Consider the following 16,534-nt stretch of genomic DNA (forward strand, 5'->3'; position numbering starts at 1 on the left):
TCAGAAAGGATGAACATGCTGCTGTTTTTGGCAGAAAGACTTCATTTGTGGTGTCTTTTTTTTTCTGTGTTTAGTGTGAAGTTTTGAATAGAACAGTAATGTTTGATATATGTAGCTGTACTTCAGCATAAACTACAAGAGTAAAACATTTAAATGCAAGATTTAAGATTTAAGAAGTCCCAAGTCATCAAGCTATTGAAATACAAAATTACTATTTTAGAACTTAAATTTTGGGAAAAAAAAATAATAATAATTTTGTCTAGAATGGAGTAAGCAGAAATGCTGTACCTGGTTTTGCAGAGTATCACTATGTCATTTATATATGTCATATATAAGTACATAAAAATGTCCTGTTTTATTTTCTTCTCTGTGTGTGAGTATAATCAAGTTTTTTGTTGTTGATAAATTTCTAATTCTACTAAGCCCACACATAACCCATGTATTAAACAGGCAATCTCTGCTCTTCAGAGGAGCGGTTTGTAAAAGTTGATGCAAATGGAATTAGAAAAGCCTAATGTGTGAAAATCACCACCACAGTGAAATGTAGGCAGTAACATTTATTATTACTGCTTAAACTAAATTGCGGGAGGGGAGAGAAGTGCTTGGGATGCTGGATGGTGCACGCTGTCTTTTCAATACTTTCATGTAGCCTGTGTTCAGCTCCAGGGCAGTGCTCTTTCAAAAGATCATTCAAGCTGTGCAGGTTGAGAGACGTGGATGGAAGGCTGAAAAAGATGCCTTAGGAACAGGAGAATGGCTCTCGAGCAGAGGCAGCGGCAGGCTGTTCCCTTTTTCTCCTGTCTCAGTTTCCAGTATATCCTAGGGGTCACAAAATTTTGCTCCTAGCAGCTGGCTCCAGCTCCCCTGCACTTAGGATTATGAATTAGAGAGAGAAAGAGAAAGTAGAAAATGTAGGGAAAAAATATAAAGCTGATGGCTAGGTGTATTTGCACAAAACTGAAAATAATGTATTTTTTAAGAAGGTGAATTTCTGAACCCTTGAACAAGAGCAAGTGGGGTTTCAGTGCTGATCTTAAAATATGCTAAGATGGAGACATGGAAGCAGGAGATACCGTGCTTTGTGTGAGAATGAAGCATAATCAGAGGGGAATCAGTAGCCTTTCCTCCACATTGACGCACACATGTATAGGAACTGAAGAATATTATGCTATTTATTTTTTTTTTCCCTCTAAGCTGTCTTCTCCCCTCACCTTAGCTACACAGCAACGTCTGCATCTGCTCTTGAAGCTCACCCACTATTTCAGGCTGAAGCAATTGCCTCAAGGTCCCCTTGTGAAACAAACTGAGAGCAGTTGTTTTTCAGAGGGTTATTTTGGTAGAGACTGTGAAAAGAGGATAAATTTCATCTGGGTAAAAAAGATAGTTGTTTTTTCTCAAGGACACAATCCTATCTCAAGCTAATGTTTGTTTCTCAGCATCCTGTGGATGCTAGCAATTTTATTTTTCTCTGCATGGTAGACAATTCAATACTAAAAGAATGGAAGAATGTCTTAAGAGAACTTAAACAGTGTTTAACATTTAAGTTATTTTACTGCTTTTGAAAATTTTATTTCTAGTGTTGATTTCTGTCCCTACCCCCTGCTATGTTAAATTCCTAATGTTAGCCACATAATTTTTTTCTTGATACGTACTATTTTTATTTGAAGCCTTCCATACGTGTTACTGTAGCATTTTTGAATTAAATGGCTAGCTAGAATTTATACCTGATATGAATATTACTGCTAGAAGAGAATTTCCTGGTAAAAGCTGAAACAAGAGACCGATTCCTTGCTAATAACTCCCTGATGTTTCATCCATCATCTAAATCCAAATCACACTTCAAAGGCCACATGCTTCATTACGGATGTAGGCTATGTCTGGAATTTCTTTCCCTGACTACCACCTTCATCTCCCGAGTCCTCTCTTTCACAAGTACCATTTGCACGTACCTAAAACGGGGCTCAGCAACGCTCTCCTGGCCAGAGAGTTCAGACTTGCTTTGCCATTTGGTGGAGATGTGGGTGTGCGTTGAGTTTGGAGACTGCTGCATGAAAATGCTTGACCACTCATGGGTCTCTTAAGTGATACCAGCTGAATTTTGAACAAGGTCCCTTGTGCCTGCTAACAGGTTACAGCGCTGTTCATGCCCTTTGTCAGCTTCGTTCTGTTTCCTTGTAGTTACTGACTTCCAGAAGTCTGCAGCATTACTCTCGTGTCTGCCGGCCGTTCAGTACATGTTAACTACTCGTCTTCTCTCAAAATGTTGTCTGCCAGAGGCCTATTTCAGGTCTTCATGGTCGATGATTCAAATCGTGTTAGAATTGTTCTGTCTTTTGTCTCAAGCTTATAACTGTTATCCGTGAAAAAATTTCTTTTCTTAAGTTCTGTGAGCTTCACGATTTTTTTGTTACTGAGCAGGTTGCTGGTAGAATTCCACAGTACAGTCATGCTATGAAATCTGCACTTCTGGGTGATCCCTAGGATAGTTAGCCGGTTAGATGTGCATTGGTTGAATGGGTTTTGCATTGCTTCAGAATTCCTTGATCTGTGTGTTTATTTTTTCATCAGTAACATTTTGTATGCTGCTCACAGAAACGTGTGCTTGGCTTCCTTTCTCATTCCCAGTTTCACATCAGAACCCTGACCTTTTCTTTTATTGCAGAACTTCCTGATACTTGATGAGGTCTCACACTTCAAGCCACAGCTGCATGGTAGTAACGAGAATGTCATTCTTCATGTTCAGGATTTGACTTGCTATTGGGATAAGGTAAACTTCTACTAAATGTTAAGACTTTACTGGTGCTCTAGGCATTTTAAGACGACACAGCAGTATGTCTGTGTATGGTGTGCTGATGCTTTGTATTCCATCTTCGGTGCATGAGAAACCTTTTAATATGGTAAACTAACTCTGTTGAATAGATTTAAAACAATATCAAGTGCATCTTAAAAGTAGCTATTCTTGAATTTTATGCTAAGTGAAAATCTGTACATTTCTATGGGAAAGCATCTCATTAAACAGCATTGTACTGCAGCTTAGGTGTTTAAATTGGAATTAAGGGCAGACAGCACAGTACAGCAGGCCTTAGTGTATGATGTTTTTTGTTGTGTTTATTTCCTGTGAACTGAATGCTGACCGGTTCACTAGTGTAGAACCAGTACAATATTATACTTCATGTAACGGATTTGAAAGCTTTAGGGACGAATCTACAAGTATTTGTTACTCTGTGTATTTTAATTGAGATTGTTCAGCTTCAAATTGTTCTTTCTTAAAATATGCCAAAACCGCCAAAATGCCTAGAAAAGGGGCAATACGGAGGTGATAAATCTATTATGTATGCTTTTCTCTAAGAGAGGCGAGTGTTGATTCTGTTTGTAAAAATGCAATTGTTACAAGAAGCAGCAATTTGTGATAGATTGTTGGAGTCATTATGAACTGCCAGTGTCCTTGCACAAGGGAAGCTTCAGTCTCCATAAGAAACGCTGGAAGCTCTAAAAATGAATTTTGCATATCAATGTAATGCAAATAAGACATCTCACATATCTCCCCTTATACACCCTCTTCCCCTCACACGTGCTGTGTCCCAAGGAAGATAAAGTGCAAACATATATGTGAGGATCTACCTTATGATACTACTCAGCTACAAAACTAAATTGCTATGTTATTATGTTTAACTTTCTCAGAGCTTCTCTGTGACATGAATTCTTTCTGAGACATTGAGCAAACTTTTTAATTAAGTGACATGGAATACTTAATAGCAAATGCATTCTGATGCAGGGTGGAATGTACTTCTCAGTCTTTGTTTTCTCCCAGACCAATATTATACCACTGTTAACAATCTATCGGAAATGGTTGCACAATACGTCCGTAGAACACCTTTGGGTTTTTCATGAGTTATTTATATTAGGTGAAGTTGAGTAGCATGAGTGCAACTACTAGATTCCTTTTTTTTTAAAAAAAAAGAAAACAATGTAATTTGCATTTTGATATTTAATTGGAATGTGCAAAGGAGAAGAATAGTTCTCCCAGAACTATAAGAGCAGTTCAGAATAATTCTCTTACATACTTCTACAATAACACAAAATAATTTTACAGAGTTGCTAACTGAAAAGATGTCAAGTTCTGTGAGAGGGAAGTTATAAAAGGAGTAATAAAAATATGCTATACTTTGTCAAATAACCAGCTTAGCCTGCTGCTGCTGTAACTGGGTTTCTCATGACTCTTTGGATCTCTGTAGAGCAACCATACAGCTGGATTATATTTTTATTTTATTTTATTTTTAAAGATCATGAGCCCAAATAGATACTTGAAAAACAAAACAAAACAAAAAATCCCACAACAACCCACAAATCCAAAATCACTGGAAGTAAAAAAGGGATTATTAGATAGACTTTTAGGAAAACAACTTAACATGGTGTATTACAGTTTATCAAAAGATAAATAAAACCAATTAATTCATGGTCACACTCTTGTTTTACTCAAGCAAGTCTTATCTGAGTTCCACAGGCTACTCTGATAGCAGCATGGAACTGGGGATTCTTCGATACGGGGTTTTTCCTAACGTGCCTTTAGTTTACGGAACAGTCTGTCAGCTGAAAAACTTGAAAATTCAGGAATTTGAACAGAGGCCAAATGTATCCCTTGTAATTTTAGTTGCTTAAATGAGGAGCTTAAGCAGCATAGTACTTCTGTGTAATACATCATCTCTGAAGCCCTTAAATGGGATGAATTACTTCTTTCATTTGGCTGCAGGGTTTGAGGTCTGCCCAAGCTCACCTAAGGAGTTGCTGCCACTGAAGGGATCAGTCTTGTATCTTTCTGCCCTCCCGCTCTGTGCCCCTGTTCCTTGCCTTGTGTTGGCGTTAACGCGTGATGTGTGACCCCCTGGTGAGCCTGTTCGCAGGGATAAAGCAATGAATCCTTTTCTATGTGAAGTGTTTTCTGACAGCCAAGTCCCGTGAACAACCCATCTGCAAGGTTAGGCCAGAAGAACCAGCAGCAGAAGGGAGGTGACAGACAGTCTGTGCTCTAATTTAAGTGCCTCAGTGCCTAAAAATAGAACAAACTGTCTTTAATTATGCGGAATGCTATTTTGTAGAAATACCATGCCCTTGAGGTATATATATGAGGTATATATATGTGGCCATGCTTTTTGCTTGCGTTACTGCTTTTCTTTAGGGACTGTGACATCTTACAGTACTGATTTAATATATAATAATTGGGTAATAATTTAAGAACTTCTTAAAAAAATTTCTAACAGTACTCTTAGGTTCTTACAGTATTTTGTTTTGAAAACCTTGCATGGGTGGAAGTCCCCTTGCTCTCTTGTGACTACAGAAACACAACATCAAGAGGTCTGAAGAGGGGCTGTGGAGGGGTGTGTGGAAAAGCTTATTTAGTTTTCTAAGTACTTTCTTCTAAGTAAAATCGAGTTTTCAGATCAAATTATTAAAAGATAATTCCTCATCCTACAAACCTTGCATTAGAAAAATGCATCGGCTGCCACAAGCTAGTGGCGTTCTCCTGACCTTACCTCCAGTTCAGTACCTGAACCGTGCGTGCATTCTAGGCTGAGAAGGCACATTCATGGTAAAATGCTGATGGGCAGCGTGGAGAAAAAAAAAAGATCCCTGTTGCTGCCACCTCGTGGGCATGGATAACAGCAGCAACAGCAGTAGGTATGCGCGGTGGCACAGCGTGCACAAGTTTGGGTTCTTGCAGCGTGACTCTGATTTCATACAGAGAGGTGGCAGCTGTGATGGGATGTGTGTCGTTGTGCCTTGAGGACCTTCCTGCTTCACCAAGCATTTCTCCCGGCCTGAGGAGGCACATGTGTGTTAGTCCAGCTCTCCCAGCTGTCACAGGTGGGATGGATACTGCACCCGCGTTGCTCCCAGATCTTTTGAAACAGCTAGTTGCAAGCTTCCCCTCTCGGCCGTCCCAGAACTGGGTCACAGGGCAGCTTCCTTGCAGGGACAGGTGACAGCCTTTTCAGCCTCCTGCAGTTCGGAGGGTACCTGGAGATTTTAAGCAGCCTGTGAATAGTTCGGAGGGGCACTAGATTTTCTCTGTTGTACTTCTCTGCTGGATTTTAGGGCTGGGTTTTAGTGTGGTCATTTAATAGAAATACTAGCAATACCCAGCTCTTTTTTTTTTTTTTTTTTTTTTTTAATGCTAGTATTTTACTGTTTGCATTTTAGTGTCAGTCACACTTAGGGCAGCCTCAGATGCATGTAAGGGCAGATCCTGTTACAAGGGATTTTTGCTTTAATGAGAGGGACCTGTGCCAGACCCTTACCTATGTGGTTTAGAATAGCTATTAAAGACGTGAGGATCCTTCCTTTTCGTAAGAAATAGAGAGGATGAGGAGGGGGTGCCACTGGCTGTGTCAATGACCAGCTGCATGGAGCTCCACCTGGGGGTGGGTGAGGAGCTGACAGAATTTATGGGCCAGGATTAAAGGGAGGGCAGGGACAGAGAAGGCTGAGGTATTCAACAACAACTTTGCCTCAGTCTTCACCAGCAAGTGCTCTAGTTACACCGCCTAAGTTGCAGAAGGCAAAGATAGGGACTGGAAGAATGATGAAGCACCCACTGTAGGAGATTAGGTTCAAGAGCAGCTAAGGAACCTGAAGGTGCACAAGTCCATGGGACCTGATGAGATGCAAGTGCGGGTCTGTAGGAAACTGGTGGATGAAGTTGCTAAGCCCCTGTCCATCATATTTGAGAAGTCATAGCAGTCCAGTGAAGTTCCCACTGACTGGAAGAGGGGAAACATAACCCCTGTTTTTGAAAAGGGATGCCCAGGGAACTACAGGCCTGTCAGTCTCACCTCTGTGCTCAGCAAGATCATGGAGCCTTGGCACTCGTAGCTGATGAAACTCCGCTAAGGCACATAGAAAACAAAGAGGTGATTGGTGGCACCCAACATGGTTTTGCTAAGGGCAAACCGCTTCACAGATTTGGTGGCCTTCTGTGACGGGGTTTCAGCATTGGTGGATAGGGGAAGAGCAACTGATGTCATCTACCTGGACTTGTGCAAAGCATTTTACACTGTCCCACATGACATCCTTGTTTCTAAGTTGAAGAGACACGAATTAGAAGGATGGATCACTCAATGGATAAGGAATTGGCTGGATGGTCACACTCAAAGGGCTCTGGTCAATGGCTCGATACCAGGTGGAGACTAGTGACAAGTGGTGTTCCTCGGAAGTCGGTACTGGGGGCTGCCACTGTTTAACATCTTTGTTGGTGTCCCGGACAGAGGGATTGAGTGTGCCCTCAGCAGGTTTGCTGATGACACTAAGCTGAGTGGTGTGGTCAATAAGCTGGAGGGAAGGGATAACATCCACAGGGACCTGGACAGGCTTGAGAGGTGTGCCTGTGTGAACCTCATGAGGTTCAACAAGGCCAAGTGCAAGGTCCTGCATCTGGGCCGGGAGCAATCCCAAACACAAATACAGAATGGGTAATGGATGAGTGGATTGAAAGCATCCCTCAGGAAAAGGAGTTGAGGGTGTTGGTTGATGAGAAACTCAGTATGAGCTGAGCTTGCAGCCCAGAAAGCCAACCTGGGCTGCATCAAAAGCAGCGTTTCCAGCAGGTTGAGGGAGGTGATTCTGTCCCTCTGCTCTGCTCTTGTGAGACCCCTCCTGGAGCCCTGCGTTTGCCTCTGGGGTCCCCAGCACAAGAAGGACATGGACCTATTAGAATAAGTCCAGAGGAGGGTCATGAGGATGGTCAGAGGGCTGGAGCATCTCTCCTGTGAAATCAGGCTGAGGGAGTTGGGGCTGTTCAGCCTGGAGAAGTGAAGGCTCTGGGGAGACTTTATAGCAGCTGCCCAGTACCTAAAGGGAAGTTGTAAGAAGGCTGGAGGGGGACTCTTGGTCAGGACGTGTAGTGATAGGACAGGAGTAATGGTTTTAAACTAAAGGAGGGTACATTTAGACTAGATACTAGGAATAAATTCTTTACTCAGAGGGCAGTGAGGCCCTGGCACAGGCTGCCCAGAGAAGCTGTGGATGCCCCATCCCTGGAGGTGTTCAAGGCCAGGCTGGATGGGGCCTTGGGCAGCCTGGTCTGGTGGGAGGTGTCCTTGCCCATGGCAGGGGGTTGGAACTGGGTGGTCTTTAAGGTCCCTTCTAGCACAGAGCATTCCATGATTCTGTGATTTTTACAATTATACCTTGGTAGCAGAGGTGCAAAATATGTTGAGAAATAAACTCTTATCAGTGGTGTAACGTAAAGGGTAGGCATATTAATAAGGACTATCGAACAAAGAATTCCAGGTCATGTATTTTCACACAAATAGTCTCCAGTGTTGTTTGTCAGAGACCTCCAAGATGCATGAGATGAAGCTGTGTCAAAGCAAATGGTACTTTTCTGTTTTGACTTTGGATGCAGCCTTGAGAGCAAGCACAGACCTAGCTTTCCCAGGCTGTGAGAGATCTTCAAAAACCCTCCCTCTTACAACATATGCCTGACTGCTTGATGGAGCTGGATGTGCAGGGCCAGGTTCGTGAATACCGTGGAGATGGCCAGCTGAGACCTCCTGGTATGAGGCTGCTGTCCCAGCTGCAGCCTGGAGGTGTGTGCTGGGAGGAAGTGCTTCTGCTACTGCCTTTAGGTTCCCCATTCCCTGAACACAATTTTGTCAATTACTTATCTTGTCGTATGGGTTGCTAATTTAGAGTCATTTATGTGCATTGTTCCCTGTTTCTAAAGAGTTATTTTGTTGATGTGTATTTCAGAGTAAGTGTGACTTTTTCTTAAATCCACAGAGTTTAGAAAGCCCAGCACTTCAGCAACTTTCATTTACTGTTAGACGAGGGGAATTGCTGGCTGTGATTGGTCCTGTAGGAGCTGGAAAAGTAAGTCTTGATGTTTACTCCATTCTGTATGTTTTTTGACATGTCCGCATGTCAAAACATGTCCACAGACTTGAAAATGTCAAGGTTTTTTGTGTGTATAATGATACACTTTACATTGAGGTACTGTCATTCAAGGACAGATGACCTGTGAGTGGGGAGGAGATGGTTCAAAGTTAACCAGTTCTGTGTATTTCTAAAACAGAACGTAAAGGGTACTAGTGCATTTATACAATTACAGTAGCTTGAGTGACAGGGTGAAGTAGGCTGTCATGCCAATAAACACTTCTCAGTCTCTGTGGTGTCTTCAGTGCAATCAAACTTCACATTTTTTATTTTTTAATCTTTTCCAGTCTTCACTCTTAAGTGCTGTGCTTGGTGAGCTGCCTAAAGACAAAGGTTTGATAAATGTTACTGGGAGAATCGCTTACGTTTCTCAGCAGCCTTGGGTGTTTTCTGGTACAGTAAGAAGTAATATACTCTTTGACAAGGAATATGAGAAAGAAAAATACGAGAAAGTTTTAAAAGTCTGTGCTCTTAAAAAGGTATGTTTTTTTTCCTCTGTGTGTTCTGTTTTCACAATCTTTATTGTTCTTTTATTCAATCTTTATTCAATCTTTATTGTTCTTCGTGTTCTTGCTGTCGAGTGGTATGTGCTGTAATATATAGTACATAGAATGGATTTTTATTAGTATAATGGGAAATATATTTCTGTTAAGTGATAGGATTTGTGCTTCAGTTTGGACATTCTCGTGTAAGCACGTTCTTGTAATTCCTAAAACGTTCACTAGAGGGGGATGTGGTTTATGCGAAGCTCCGAAAGATTTGGAAAAAGCTACTCCCAATTATTTAATTTCATAATCATGTTTAGCCCCATTCATTGATATCATGGTTGATACATGTGTAGATGTAACAAAATGTGGTAAAACAAATGATGAAGCTAGCACTATTTGTGACTTTCATTTTGTAAATACCCTTTATGCTTTTTTAAAGAATCATGTTTATCGTGTATTATGCATTGCTAACGGCTATCAAAAGAACCTTAGTGCTATGTATTGGAGAACTTGCTGAGCCCAAGTAGTTTTATGAAAAATATTTTTGAAAGGTCTGCGTGTAAAGGAGTTTGTGACATGAGATATAGAAGAGGATTAAGCCAGATTTGTCAAGAAACAGACATTTTGCTTGGCAGCTAAAAGGGTTTTATGCAGCATGTTATAATATTCCTGTCAGCAGCAACACAGGTGAAAAGCAGATGGTTACTGTGATGAATTTTTTTGCAAGGTTTTTACACATGGTAGAGTTTTAATATCTTCTACTGATATTCAGTCATAGGCTGTTGTCTAAACTTAAGGTTTTAGTGACTTCAATGGACAGCAAACTGCATTAAAAAAAAAAAAACTTCACATTTGATGGTAGATTTGCTTTCATAATTTTGTTTCAAATTTATGTATCTTATAGAAGTTGTGGATATGTTTTGTAGCTCAGTATAAAACTTTTACAGTTCTATACTTTTCCACTGAAGAGGAAATACAGTAGTATAACATGGAACACTGTATAATTCTGTTCTCTCACTCATAGTCCCAAGCCCCGTAAATTAATCAATTTTGTGTAATGAATGGTGTGGTTATTCCTCTTGGATACAGTGTAATGAGAATAAAACTAATGTAATTCTTAGTAATTTAATAACTAATGTAATTCTTAGTAATTAATGTAATTGGCCAGTGAAAAATAATCTACTGATAGAAGTTACTTCAGTTTTATTGTGAAAGCTCATTTTGTTATAACAGTAAATGAGTTATTTTTACTATACTTCATAATTTTTATTTTAGGGTGGTCTGAATCACCACCAGATATTCAATACAACACTAAAAATAGTACTGCACTTTCCTATGGCAAACCTGTTGAAAAAGTGAACTTTAAGATCTCACCCATTTTTCCCACTTTCTTAATTATCTTTTGCTGAAGGTACAAAGTCATAAATTAACTGTTGATATTTCATCTATTATGAGATCTCGTATTTTAATGTGAAGTGATACCTTAAACAGTACTATTTAAATAAGAAAATGTTATGTTGAACCAGGTTTGTTTGAGGTTAAAATGATTTGAAAAATGCTTGCTGCCTGTTCTTTATGTTCACAGGACTTGGAATTACTAGCAGATGGTGACCTAACAGTCATAGGAGATCGTGGAGCTACGCTGAGTGGGGGACAGAAGGCCCGTGTAAATCTGGCCAGGCTAGTATTTTTGTTCCTAAAATATACAAGTTGACAGATTTTGGTGACTGAAGTAAATGAGCTTAAGACCTTGTGATGCTGACTTTTCTTTAAACCTTGTAGAGCTGTGTATCAAGATGCAGACATCTATCTTTTGGACGATCCACTGAGTGCAGTAGATGCTGAAGTTGGAAGACATTTGTTTGAAAAGTATGTTGTTGCTTTATTTTTGTTTAAAATACCCTTGCTATCTTTCAATTCATAATAGAAGAACTTGAGAAAGCATTTTTGGGTAGATGGTTCTCTTCACAAAACTTTTAATGCATTCACTTTCTGTGTTTATTTTTCTTCTCTCTCATATATTTGGAAGAGGTATGATTTTTTTCTGTGTGACTGTTATTTATTTTTTAAAGTCTTGTAAAGCTCAGTTTTGAATATATTAGAATTAGACTTATTCTTAAGGGAATATGTGCTGTTTCCTTGAAGAAAAAGAAGTCATATTTCGTACATCAATAATGGGTTTTATGAATATTTGTACAAAGTAAAGAACATTGTAGAGCAGTATTTTCAATCACTTCTTAGTTTTCTGCAGCTTTATTGTTGTAGTAATAAGCACTTCAAGTGGCTGATAAAAAAGGCCAGAACTCCCTTAGATTCTTGACTGATTTTTCATTTCAGTTCTTGACTGGTTGAAATTTAAGTGAAACAGGGAAATAAGGCCTGCAGACTAGACTGTGGAGAGCAGAAATAGAGGAGAGGAGAATGCATAAGCTTACCATAAATGAGAGATTAGACCTTTCCCCATTTCTGAAGAAATAGGACAGTGTTCATTAAAAATCAGACTCCCTTCTCAATAAATTTCCTCTACTCTGTCTCTTCTTTCACACTGCCTAATCTACAGCATATTGGTAGTACAAGAATAATCCAGTTATTCCCAGCCAGTGTTTTGTCCTTGCTTCTTCATAGCCTACTCTTCTCTCTATCAAAAGGTATGATCTAGAATTTATTAAAAATGGAAGGGAAAACTTCCATTGATTGAATTCACAGGGCTTTGGTTGAAACCTTCAATGAAAGCATTTTCTGGAGCATACTTAAACTTCATTGAATTCCACACTTCTACTACATAAATTAATTTACTTTTACTGTTGTTCCCCACTCCCCACCCCTAGACAATCATAAAAACTTGTCTTGAAGATGTGGTTGTAGAATTTGCATTGACCATCATTGCATGCTTCTTCTTTCACTCCCCAGTGGGGAAGCTTTTAGAATCTCAATTTGAAAATTGTGCATCCAGTTGTCGTTTGCAGTTTCAAATCTCAAGTTGCCTTTAAAACTCCATCAGCATTTTATTTTATTTTATTGACATGTTCAAATGGCTACTGTTTCTTTCCATGAGCTTGTATGGAGTTAGTCTTGTGATGCATAGGCTTCATGTTCATTATCCCATGCGTGTTCATTTTCACGTGCCACAACTGGTACATGGCCATCATTACTTCTGTAGTTGTTATACTCTGTCAAATTCCTTTAGTGCCTGTTGAAGCTATCTGAGCTTTAGCTGCTGCTTCTGTTTTTGTACAGCATCACTTGACAGCTTCAGCTTCTGAATGTGTCTGTGCAGTGCTCTGAAAGTGAGCATGCCTAGGCTGTCTGTCTGTCTCTCCCTTACATCTGAGGGTTTATTCACTAACAGGGAAACACAAAAGTACAGTAATGCAAAGGAGGTTGGGTTGCCTCTTCTATTTTTTTTTCCTGTTTTATGTGAGCTGTGGCAGTGGGAGTCTACCTCCTGCTGCAGAACTGCACGTCTGGATTTTTGTATGTGCAAGAGCTTAGAGGAGTTAGAGGCCATTGCTCTGTTTGCATAATGTAGGTTTTCCTGGTAACTCTATGGAAGTGAGAAGAAATAAGATGAATTTGTAACTTGGAAAACTGGCAAGGATTCTTCCTAGCAGCATGTGTTTTCATTTGCTTCTTCCTCAGCTCTAGATCAGCTTGACCTATGCAGATAAAGTACAATAAAAGCATTTTGTGGGGTAAACAGGCTGTGTGAAGTAGTAGTGGCAAGGAAAACTGAAATGCCTCCCCTGATCAAGGTGTTAAAGGAGGTTGTCTTCTGAGGCTTACATGGCAGCTGTAAAAGGTGCTGCATTAGTGGGGAGAATCTTATGTTTGGTAGCTTGCCTTGAATAACAAGACTGGGCTTGTTCTTTAGTGCTTCCTCAGTAGTGCTAGAAATCTGAAGAAGAGAACGCTTGGGCAAGAATGATTTCTTAGAACATCATGCTGAGGAATGTCTGAGACCACTTCATACAGACTGCCCCCAGGAATCCAAACCGCAAGGCGTAAAACAATGGACAAGATGGAAGAAATTGGGGGTTACTTAATGAGAATCTGAAATGGATATTGTTCAGTTCACTTGCTCTTTTTTTTTTTTTTCTTTTCTTTGTAATTTTATATTAATGCTTATTTTTTTTTAGAAGCGCTTAGCCTATTTGCTTACATTTAAAGATAGGTATGTATGTTCCTAGCACTTCCCTGAAGCCGTGGTCTGTGGATGGCTGGTTCATTACGTTTGCTGCTTCTCTCTGTTCTGTTCAGCTACTGCAGTAAACAGTTTAAAAAAGATAAATTCTTTTCAAATGAGGAAGAATGAGAGTAACATGGCTCCAATGGGAAAATAGTCCCTGGTATTATTAATGAGGGACTGGGTCTCTTGCAAATGTATCCGTAATGGAGACAAGTTGTTCTATGGATGGCAGAAGAGATGAAGCTGTTTTTCCAATTAATTTCTCTCTCCTGCTCAGATTCCTTGAGGCATAATAAAGTATAAACTGGAGATTCCCTATTTTTCTGTTATTTGTGTCCTCTTTTCCCGTGAGTTCTCTGACAGTTAACTCTAGATGCAGGTCAGCCTTCTCACAAAGGAGGGCACCTGCATAGCTCTGTTTTTGTTTATCTGTGTGTGTGTATACACATATATACATAAATATGTATATATACACATGCATGTAGTATATTTTCATTAACTTTTAGGGAATATGGCATTTTGAGACCTTTAGCTTTTCCACCAGGTGTGAAATGAGAGACACATACTACAAATACTGTGGCACATTTCCTCGTATGACAAAATTTGGAATAGCCCGTGGTGCTCTGAGAACATCATTGGGTCATGCTTGGACTCCCAAGAAATTTCCTGCTCTCCCTGTGCACCTTTGTAAACAGATTTCTATAGATTGTATGGTTTCAGATCACCTTTGGACAGAAATTATGTACTGCTGACTTTACTAAGAGTGAGATTTTTATTTCACCAGTGTATTGAGACAGATACCCTTCTCTAGGCATTGTTCTTCCCTCGTATCATTTCTAGTGACAGCAGCTGCGTGCCCAGTCCCGGTTGATGATCAGCCTGATTTCCATCAGTTTCTCCTCTGCACCTGTAGGACTAGACAGCTGCAGGACAGTTTGGGAATCTTTGGAAATCAGACCTAAAATTGTGATCGCGTTTGGGAATAGTATGTACAGGTGTATCATTCCTACTATCACAGGGAGTTTTGCACAAATTGTTTTGAAAGTGTGGTCAGGCTGTTTTGAGTTGTAAGGTCACACGTCTTTTCTCTCTCAATTTTGCATTTAGAACTAGGCAGTGACTTTGTCTATTACAGTAATAATGACGAAGCAGTTGACCTTCAGCATTTATTCAGATGGAGTATGTTGGTACCAGGGGATGATAGCCTCCAGTAGGAACTCAAAGGTCTTGTGACATGCAACTGAGCAGTGGATCACTGAACCGTATGTTGAGGCTGACTCGAGAGTCACCTGGCAACTTGGCCAGGGGTTCTGAAAGATTCTGAAAGAAAGTCTCTCCTTTGCTATCTGAGATAACTGAAAGTTCCTCTACAAGAGAGAGAAGGGAGCAGGCATGATTTGTAGCACGGGTGTCCTTTGTAATTGCAGAAAAAAGTTAAGGAAGAAGTGAACTGGTGGCAAAGGAGAGCAGGAAATTCCATCATGTAAAGTGCATGGATAAGATGTCCCAAATTCCTTAGTGCATTCTTACCTCAGACCCAGAAGTGCTTGAGGGGAGGAGGAAAATGAAGTAGGGAAGATGAGTAAAAGGATTTTTTTTTAATTACATGTACAGATCTGAATATTTAGTCTCTTAAAAGCAGTTTATTTTTTGGAACACTTAGGAGTGTGCAAATGCTTCTAGTCTCATCTCCCTCAAAGTGGGCTGTGCTTGAAATTTCCTGTAATGTTTGGGGAAAAAGAGCTACCATGGCAGTGTAGACCTCCAAAGCAAGTGAAACACATCAGTTCTGTAAAACTAGCGGGCAGAAGCTAGAAAGTCATTGCTGTAGAGGGATTACAGGCAGAACCATTGTGTTGGAGGAACAACAACCCTGGCAGGTACTTAGTGATGTGTTTAAAGGCATGTGCTTTGTCCCTCAATACCAAGTATACAAGGGAGCTGTTGTGTAAATATGAGGATTTTCCTCAGCTCCCTTTTACATAGAGTCTCTTTTGAAATTGATATCTGTAAGGACTCCACTGTGTGATTTACACTTGGTCCATGCTCATCATGCCTCCAGTATCACAGCAGTTATTACAACCCTAACGTAGTACTGGGCAAACTTGAATGCAGCTCTTTTTCCTTTTGTTCTTAAAAGAGTGTTAGTTATACCTTTACACGTAGGTGATAAAATAGGAATTCCTTGGACTTAATTGTGTTTATTGCAGGTTATATGTTGAATATGTCACAGTAATGTTGCTTGTTTTCTTCATAAAGACCTGTGACCACTGTACATTATGTGTTTTCCAAAAACTGTAAAGCTTTACTTTTTTTCTCGTATAAATGTGTTTGGTTGGTTTCTAGTCACACAATATAAAAGCCAAAATAAAATAAATTAAAAAACCAAACCACTTAGGGAATCCCAGTGCAGTTGTGTGCTTTAGTGGTCTGTGGGCGTAGATGTGGAGGAATATTCTGAATACCAAAACAAAAGCGGTCTCAAGAGGGTGCTGTACAAATTCATGCAGGAAAAGTTCATGAAGAGCTACTTAAACACAAAGATCTCTGTCTCAGAAAATCCCTAACGTATGGTCTCTGTAAGCTGGAAGTGTGTACGAAAGAAAGCATCATTGTACGTTTGCTTATATATTTCAGCCAGCCATTCACTGCTGCCTGGTGTCTGGGGCAGGAGAATGGATCTTAGGGGCCATTATTTTGTGTCAGTACAGTTGTCCTTATGTGTCATCCCAGTGGAGGCTGGGGCTTGTCATCAGATGGAAATAAATGTTTAGCAAGATAAGCATAGGAATAGAAACAGCGTAGTGTAAGTAGATGTGGGGTTTGTGTCTTTGGCAAATATATCACTTTTTTTTTTTTTTTCTGAAATTCTGTAATTTCAAAACGTAAAAAACTGTTGGTGGATTGTTTTTCCTAAACTTTTTAAATT

At 39.9% G+C, this 16,534-nt stretch overlaps 1 protein-coding gene across 3 annotated transcripts in view; it reads left to right on the forward strand.

The window, feature by feature from the left end:
- Positions 1-16,534, forward strand: part of ABCC4 (ATP binding cassette subfamily C member 4) — a 149,464-nt gene that overhangs the window by 24,328 nt on the left and 108,602 nt on the right. For all 3 annotated transcript variants that reach the window (XM_035319247.1, XM_035319254.1, XM_035319259.1), the window contains 5 exons: positions 2,663-2,767; positions 8,779-8,868; positions 9,219-9,410; positions 11,005-11,099; positions 11,202-11,288. In XM_035319247.1, the coding sequence (XP_035175138.1) occupies positions 2,663-2,767; positions 8,779-8,868; positions 9,219-9,410; positions 11,005-11,099; positions 11,202-11,288 (569 nt within the window). The remainder of the gene's footprint in view (positions 1-2,662; positions 2,768-8,778; positions 8,869-9,218; positions 9,411-11,004; positions 11,100-11,201; positions 11,289-16,534) is intronic.

This window comes from Oxyura jamaicensis, chromosome 1, assembly GCF_011077185.1.
Source record: "Oxyura jamaicensis isolate SHBP4307 breed ruddy duck chromosome 1, BPBGC_Ojam_1.0, whole genome shotgun sequence".
Lineage (NCBI taxonomy): Eukaryota > Metazoa > Chordata > Aves > Anseriformes > Anatidae > Oxyura > Oxyura jamaicensis.